The sequence below is a fragment of the Poecilia reticulata genome, chromosome 22, assembly GCF_904066995.2.
Source record: "Poecilia reticulata chromosome 22, P_reticulata-male-v2, whole genome shotgun sequence".
NCBI classification, from domain to species: Eukaryota; Metazoa; Chordata; class Actinopteri; order Cyprinodontiformes; family Poeciliidae; genus Poecilia; species Poecilia reticulata.
In genome coordinates this window covers 24,881,342-24,889,567 of record NC_088851.1, presented here as the reverse complement: position 1 = coordinate 24,889,567, position 8,226 = coordinate 24,881,342, and the positions used below count along the sequence as shown (strand labels likewise).

At 37.7% G+C, this 8,226-nt stretch overlaps 1 protein-coding gene across 1 annotated transcript; it reads right to left on the bottom strand.

Moving 5' to 3' along the window:
* Nucleotides 1-1,528: 1,528 nt before the first annotated feature.
* On the bottom strand, nt 1,529-4,796 carry LOC145550017 (prosaposin-like). The gene is made up of 5 exons (XM_081603321.1): nt 4,046-4,796; nt 3,877-3,962; nt 2,075-2,152; nt 1,831-1,985; nt 1,529-1,750 (listed from the first exon to the last, which is right to left on the bottom strand). The coding sequence occupies exons 1-5, from the start codon at nt 4,092-4,094 to the stop codon at nt 1,675-1,677; spliced, it is 444 nt and encodes a 147-aa protein (XP_081459447.1). The 5' UTR covers nt 4,095-4,796; the 3' UTR covers nt 1,529-1,674.
* Nucleotides 4,797-8,226: the final 3,430 nt, after the last annotated feature.

Below are 8,226 nucleotides of genomic sequence, written 5' to 3'. Positions count from 1 at the left end.
CTCTTTCTATACTGTCCGTTTGTTTCTGTTTGAAATGTTATGGACCTTACCAAGCTCCGCCCAGAAACGCCCCTCGAAAGTCTCACGTGGCTGCATGTCTCACAAACAAAGCCTCGCGGTGCTTAGTTTCTATGTGTAATTTCATTTTTGACTGACTCTCTGCAGAGTATTTCTGAGTTGATTAGCATTTCTGCCGGATTTTCAAAAAATATCAGCCACAACAGTGGACAGGGGAACCAACAAGTTCATGTCATCTTTTTGGACGACATCAAGGTGTTAGAGCCACGCGATGCCTCCAACATTGTGCGTCACAGCTAAATGCTACCGGTTGATGAGGAGCACAGCAGATCCTCAGACCCTCAGCATAAATATAGCTGGACAAGATCACTGATGGCTGTTGTTCTTGCAAGGCTGGCTGAGTCGGGCATTCATAGTTTTGAGGGTTCGAATGTGCCTAGGACTTATACACTGTACTCGGTGCTAGCGTGGCTAACACAATTACAGTTTAGTAAAAAGCCTTTTCAGGTGAAATAAAATCTTTAATGTATGTCAGATACGGTACACATTGCATATTGATCTGTTCAGCTAACGTAAATCTGTAACAGACAGGCTTCAAGGTGGAGAAATTGTATCATTATCCTGTACTTGGCTAAAAGGTTTTCATAGTGGATGTGTTTATTATTGACTTTATTTTTTTCATTCACTAAACACAAAGAAAGCAAAGCAATAATACTTACACCAGCAGACACTTTGTTCTTATTGATCCTACGACGGTTGAGCTGCAAATGCGGTCGTGCACCAGCGTTAATCCAAGCAAAGCTTTCCGTTTCAGATTTTGTAAATCTGTGAATTTTAGTTCCACAAATACGATCAGGATACATGACATCGCCTGTCCAGATACCCCACTGACAGAAGTTGAAGCAGATTGGATGAATGAGCGCTATCAAGGTGAAACTTTAAGGTGGATTTCGATTAATTCCAAACAGAATCGCATAAAGTGCATTCTGAATCCCACGTTGTCGGAGTACGATGAATTTTGAAAATGTATTGTAGCACCTTGAAGAATTTCCCATTCAAGTGTGTGCGTCCGCCATCTTTGTTCCTGTACCAACGGCTCCGCTTCAGGATGACCAGCGGCGCCCCCTGCTGGATGGCGGTCATACAACACTAAAAAAAGGTCCAACTGGACTTTATTAATTGATTGGAACTAATTTTAAGTTAATAAACAATTTATGGACAATTAATCATAACTCGGTTAATTATTCGCATCCCTAATGCAGACTCTTTCTTATGGTGGAGGCATGACCTTTGACCTTATCTAAGAATTATAAAATGAAGCCTGAAGTTCTTTGGATGCTGTCGTATTACTTTTCCCACAAGGCCATTTAGGTTTGAATTGTTTCTCACATAATAATAATAATAAGCATCTTAATTTCATAGTATTTGACTAATATTTAAATTGATTTGATGTTATGAAACATAAACATGCAAAAATAAATAAATAAGAAGAAAAAAACTGACACAATGATGTCAAATAAAGCGATTTGTCTGCCAACTTTATTTGTTTCAGGAAGAAAAAGTTTTCAGATGAAGATATGCTTTAGTTAAAGGAAGCTAAGAAAAGTTAATTATTTGCTGTTTGAAGGCGTTCAGCTCATTATGTTTCTCAGGTTGTCAGTTGACTTCACTGATCTCGATGCGTCGCATTTCTTGTTTGTTTGGATAGAAAATCATTTCCAGATCCTTTGGCCTGCAGAGAAAACGCAAACAAAAATGAACACATTAAAGTGTTGCAGTGAAAAACTGTAAAGCTGATCTGTGTTGACTCACTTGCACGCTCCAACGTTGACGCAAATCGTTCTGACGTCATCAGTCGTCGTCAGCTCCTCAATCAGGACTCCAAGGTTTGTGTTCACAAATTTGTGGCACTTTGATTTTAGTAATCCAATCCCATCGCAGACGGATCGCAGTTTTGCTTTAATGGCCTGGAAAAATACAAATAACTTGAGTTTTTTCTCTCCACGTGGCTCTGATGGGATTTTTTTTGCTGCATGCAGCCATTTTGAACTTTTACCTCCACAGTGGCGTTTGATCCAAGTTGTTTTTTCAGCTTGTTCAAAGCCCATTTGCATCCCCAGCACATCCCTGGAATCTAAACAAGAGTTGGAAAAATAAGAGTTTAGAAAATATCTTAAATTTATTTCACCTCACACAGAATTAATCCAAGTTTTCATTTAAATCCGCTTTAAACCACTGTAAATAACTAAACAAGGTTGGGTCGTAACTAGTCACATTAACTCACATTTGCTTGAGTAACGTTTTGGAAAAGTTAGAGTAAAATATCTGGGTACTTTGCCGTCTGAGAGTAACTTCACTGAATAAAGAAGAACTTTGTTTTAATCAAAAATTCACCGGAAAATAAACCGGAAATAATTTTCACTTAGGTTATTAAAATTCCAAAAAAGCTACTTTATATCATCATACTTTAGTTCATATGACGATATAACAAAAACTTTAAGTAATATAAAGTTTTTGACTTGAAATTCATCAAATTTCTAAAAGTGGACAATTTTTGATTTTTTTCTTGAAATTTCTGATGTTTTTTTTTTCCCAAGAAAGTTTTTGAGATTAACCTAAAAGTTTCTTGTTTTATTTTTTAGAAGATTTCTGAAATAAATTTAAAAATTTCTTTAAAAAAAACAAATTCCAGAAAATTTTTGACTTTTGAAACAAAAAAATTTCCCTGTGTTATTTTCTAGAAATTTTCTGAGATTATTCTCAAATTTCCTGAGTTTTTTTTCCTGCAACATAGCAACAACCTGATGCTGTGAGTTTAATCTTTGAATTTACAAATACAAATTAGTAAACTGCGATTATAACTTGTTGCTTTATAGGCTGATCAATTAAACTACTCCCTTCTCCCATATTTCACTAAATCTAACACAGAAGCTGTTAGAGGTGCTGATGATTTTAGGAACAAAAGGGGCCCCTAAGTCATATTCTGCTCCAGGCCTCATACAGCCTTGGACCGGCCCTGTATGATGAGGCAATCCGCTGCACCACGCAGAGATGCGCAACAAACGGGAGATTTAATTCAATGCTGCTAATGTGGCTTCAGCAGCTCTTTCATTTCGTGGCTGTTGAGTTTTTAATAAGCGTCACAGAAACTATTCTGGTTGGTCGAGTTTATGGGACGGGTTTCTCAGATCTCCGCTAGACAACGCATTTCATATGGTTTGATGCATCGTGTAACCGGAAAAATAATACTAAAAGTAATAATAAAATAATATAAAATCAGCGTGATGCGTTACAGACCGGAGGGCGGGAAAGCTCCTCACCGGGCTGAACCTGCACGATGAGGTTAGCGCTGCTCGTTTTCCACAAACGCTTCTGCCAACCGGGACCACAGACATAAACTTTCAGTGGCGCAACTACACATTATTCAGGTGGATGCGAAAACATAGATCGGCGACCCCCCTGCCCCCCTCGAGGGAAGGAACGTGTGAGGGTGAAGGAGCGACGATCACTCAAAGCATGGCGGGCCGCCAGGCTTATAATACACTGGGGGAAACCCTGGGATTAACAAAGTCATAATATGTCATCTGATCATAAAATATTTTGCAGTGTTTATGTTAAACAAAAGTAATAATTATTTAAGAGTGAATAAAATTTGTTTACATATTTTTGTAGCATTCTGTGATGTTTTTAGCAAGAAGCTAACGCTATTCATGGCATTAGCTTTTTTCTGGTTTAACAAAAAAATTGGCTGTTTCAGTTGCATGTCTTTTTAAAAAATTCTTTATTATAGATACAATGGAAATTGGAAAAAAAAATAACTTCCAGAATAATTTTAACCAAATTAAAAAAAATCCTTACCCCTTGAACGTCTCCATCAGGTTCTCCCAGCTCATCATCATCATCATCAATCCTGATCTTCAGGCTTCTTCCTTGGATCATCCAGACTGTGAAAATATTAAACAGTTCGATTAATGCAAACTTAATTTAATGCAAATTTTGAAAAAAAAAAAAAAAAAAAAGTGCGTACTTGAACATGCCAGAAAGATGCACAGAAGGAGGAATGAGCGCTTCTCCATTGCTGACTGTCAGCTGAGTCCTCTGGAGCAAAGTCTGTCCCCAGTATTTATGTCTGAAGGAGGTGGATGTCAGTGCAAAGAGCCATTAGCTGCAGACATTCGCCATCATAACACCTCCTCCCTCTTCTTCAAAGGGGTGGAGGTGTTAGGATGGTGGTCTTCTTTGTTCCATTCCAGTCACTGCTGTGAAAGGAAATGACGGTGTTGGTTTAACAGCTATTTTTTATTCCCTTATTAATAGTCACTATCTTCATTTCTTAGCTCAAGAAGTCATTCAATAGACAAACATTTAAAATAAACTCTGTAAGATAGCATTACTGTTGGAAAATGTATCCTCGGTACACAAAGGAGCATTAACACAGATCCTTCCTATCAGGTCACAAACAGTTTTACTCAATTCAAATAACGTCCTGCTGGTATTTAAACATCTCTGTTACACTGTTCTTCTTTTACATATATTGTAAATATGCTATTGTCTTTTAAAGAACAAATTAACATATTTACACTGCAAAAACACAAAATTTTACCAAATATTTTTAGTCTAGTTTCTATTGCAAATATATTATTACACTTGAAATAAGACAAAACTAGCTTACAAGTAACATTTCAGCAAAATATAGGAGTTTGTTTTAAGTAAATACAATAATTCCTGAATATTAATGAAGAAGTGCTGGTTCTACTGGTAGGTTATTTAACTTATAACATGGGAAAAATGTTTTGTTATGAGTGAAATAATGTGCCAACGGAACTAGCACTTTATTATCAATATTAAGGAGTTGTATACTTTAAACAAGCCTCTATATCTCTTTGAAAAGATGGATAGTTGTGAGTTAATTTTGTCTTATTTCAAGTGTACTAAGATATTTGTACCAGAAGCTAGAGCACAAATATTTGGTAAGATGTCATATTTTTGCATAAAGATAAAAAAAAAGAGAAAACAATGGGATTTCAATATTAATTGAAGAAGCTTCATTGGAGTCTAGCTTCAAGCAAAATGTGAAGCCCCTAGTCAGACACAATTTAGGTGAGAATGTTGGTTAAAATCAGTTGGGTGAATGAGTCATATCAGACATATTATGGTGTCTGAGGAAAAGACACCATGAGATTCAACTCAAAAATCATTATTAAAAACAAACAGTATGTGATGGTTATTTGTTCACACTCAATGCCAAATGACACCACAAGATCCAGACTACAAAGACATGAGTGGGTAGGTCTGTGAATGTTTTGAGCAAATAATAATAATTAAAAAATCATAAAACACTACATTCAGTCTGTCACAGTCAATGAAAACATAAATATTAGATGGGTTGATAGATACTTGATATGCAGAAACAACAAGAGACTCAGGCTGGGTAACCTTGGTAGCGCTAAAGCTAATGCTAATGCTAAGCTAGCAACCCTAGAGTAAATTATAATACAGTTTTTTAAAGTGTTTTTACTTTTGTTTAAACTAGAGCTGAAAACCAGCAATCAGCCCGTAACCTGGGAGTAGTGATGACCTCTGACCTGAACCTTCAGAGCCACATTAAGACAGTCACAAAGTCGGCCTTCTATCACCTGAAGAACATCTCCAGGATTAGAGGACTTATGTCTCAGCGCAATCTAGAGAAACTCATCCATTCGTTCATCTTTAGCCGCATTGATTACTGCAACAGCGTCTTCACAGGTCTGACTAATAAATCAATCAAACAGCTGCAGCTGATCCAGAAGCTGCTGCTGCTGTTCTGACTAAAACCAGGAAGATAGAGACATAACACCAGTTTTAAAGTCCCTCCTCTGGCTCCCTGCAGCTCAGAGAATAGACTTTAAAATACTGTTAGTTTATAAATCTCTGAACGGTTTAGCACCACAATACCTTAAAGATCTGTTATTGCTGTACCAACCGTCTGGACCCCTCAGATCTTCTGGTTCTGGTTCTGCTCTGCATCCCCAGAACCAGAACCAAACGAGGAGAAGCAGCATTCAGCTTCAAGCACGACAAATCTGGAACAAACTTCCAGAAAACTGTAAAACAGCTGAAACACTGAGAGCCTTTAAATCTCAACTTAAAACCACCTGTTCAGAGTTGCTTAAGGCTAAATTAGGGTTTAGAGTGCGGGTTTTGATGTCTTTGATGTTTTTAATGTTTTTATCTTTACTTTTGATCTGTTTATGTAAAAGTGGCGAGTGACTGAGGGTCATTGCGCGCACAGAAAAACCCTATAAATTCTAGACTCTAACAGGTAAAAATCGTGCACAAAAATCCGTGTAGGACGGCAAAGTCCTAGCGCAAACATTCAGGTGACAGGTGGACGGAGCCTGGAGCTGCAAGGTTGGAGACCTTGTCCTGTTAGGCGACGGGGCCTGAATGATACCCGTGTTAAACGGACGGTGGAGTCCGGCGACGACAGATGCTTAAATTCAGTAACAAAAGTATGTTTTTTATTTCTTTTTCCAAAATCTCTTTCTTTTTTACTGTTTATTCAGTGTCACATGCTGTTTTTATTTTGTTTTTTAATTATGTAAAGCACCTTGAAATGCTTTGCTGCTGAAATGTGCTATACAAATAAAATTTGATTGATTGATTGATTGATAGAGATCAGGCTTTTTCCTGTCGATTCCGATTCCGATCACCCATGAGGGCCGATCACCGATACCGATCACATAATTATTATTTTTTTTATCATAAGCACTACGGATACATTATGTGGAAAAAGGAACCATGAATTCACCTTAATTTAGACAAAAACTTGTTTCTAATAACTTTTCCCCCAAAAAAAAACAAAACAGGCATTGTGCAAATTGTCCTGCTATCAGTAATACTATCTTTAACAGACTGACAACATATGGAGGCTCTGAAGAGGCTAAATAATGCAAAGAGTCAAAATAAAATCTCAACATTGCCAAAACATTCAAGTATAAAACTTAACATCCAAAGGCAAAAACAGGATCCATTACAATAAACAATCCAGAGTTACTGAATGAAAACTTCCTGTTAGCATGGCGGCTAGCTGATTACTGCTAGCTCTGATTGGCTGTTTCTGACTGAGCGGAGTAATTATGCAGAGCAGGGAGGAGATCGATTATTTTTTTAGAGATTATCTGTCTCATGTTAGGACAGCGAAAGGTTTAATACATATGTAAAATGTATTTTTTTTAAGTTAGATGCTGCAGCTTTAAACAGAGGTTCGGTGTGAGAGTCACTACCATGTGGAGCAGAAGCGGCGCTCCGTCTGTGAAATATTACTACCTGTAGCGTAGCAGCGGTTCAACAGCGAGAGCAGAACCAGCGTCTTACATCGCAGCTCCAAGACTTAAATAATTTTGCGAGTTATTTGTTTAGCTTTCTGACCGTCATGCTAATCCGGGTGAGTGTTTGTAGCTGTGCGTTGCTTTACCTGCTATCTGATCCTCCATATGTCTTTTTTACTGCAGTGAGCCTCGATGTAGCCAAACTCCGTCAAGTATGGCATTGTTTTTATGCCGTATTAGCTTCGTTGTGTTGATGCATTTTGACCTGCTTCAATTTTCCGCCGCAACACGTAAACTTCCCCATTCACTCAGTGCGTTATAGTTCAACATCGCTTAGGATTTGTTGCTGTGCGTTTGCACAGAGTGAAGGAAAGAGGAGACCAGCTGTACAGGCAGGCTGAGAAATGAGATGCAGGTGATCGGTATCGGCAACAAGAGCCAATAATCGCCGATCACCGATCATACACTTTTTCACGGACATCAGCCGATTATGATCGGTGGCCGATCGATCGGCACACCTCTAGTTTAAACGTATTTCCAACAATATAGGTCTATGTGATGGATGGATGGATGGATCCGTTCAGTGAAATGGTTTATAGTTTTACAATTTTCTTTTACCAATAAAAACTAGAAAATGTAACATCTATTTCTATCTCTACCAGAGCTAAACATTAAATATTTTGTCAATTTTTTCCAGTATTCTTGAATCTGTCAGACTGAATTAAGATTTGATGGATTAATGTCTGATTTAAAGTCTCTCCTTGTTGTGTGTCTTGGTCTTCATGATGTCATTTGTTCTTTAATAGTCAGTGATAAACTTCTTATGCATTACCAGAATAGCGGTGCAGAGGAAATGACACCTACTGCAGCACTTCATCATAAAGTACAAGAAGACTGG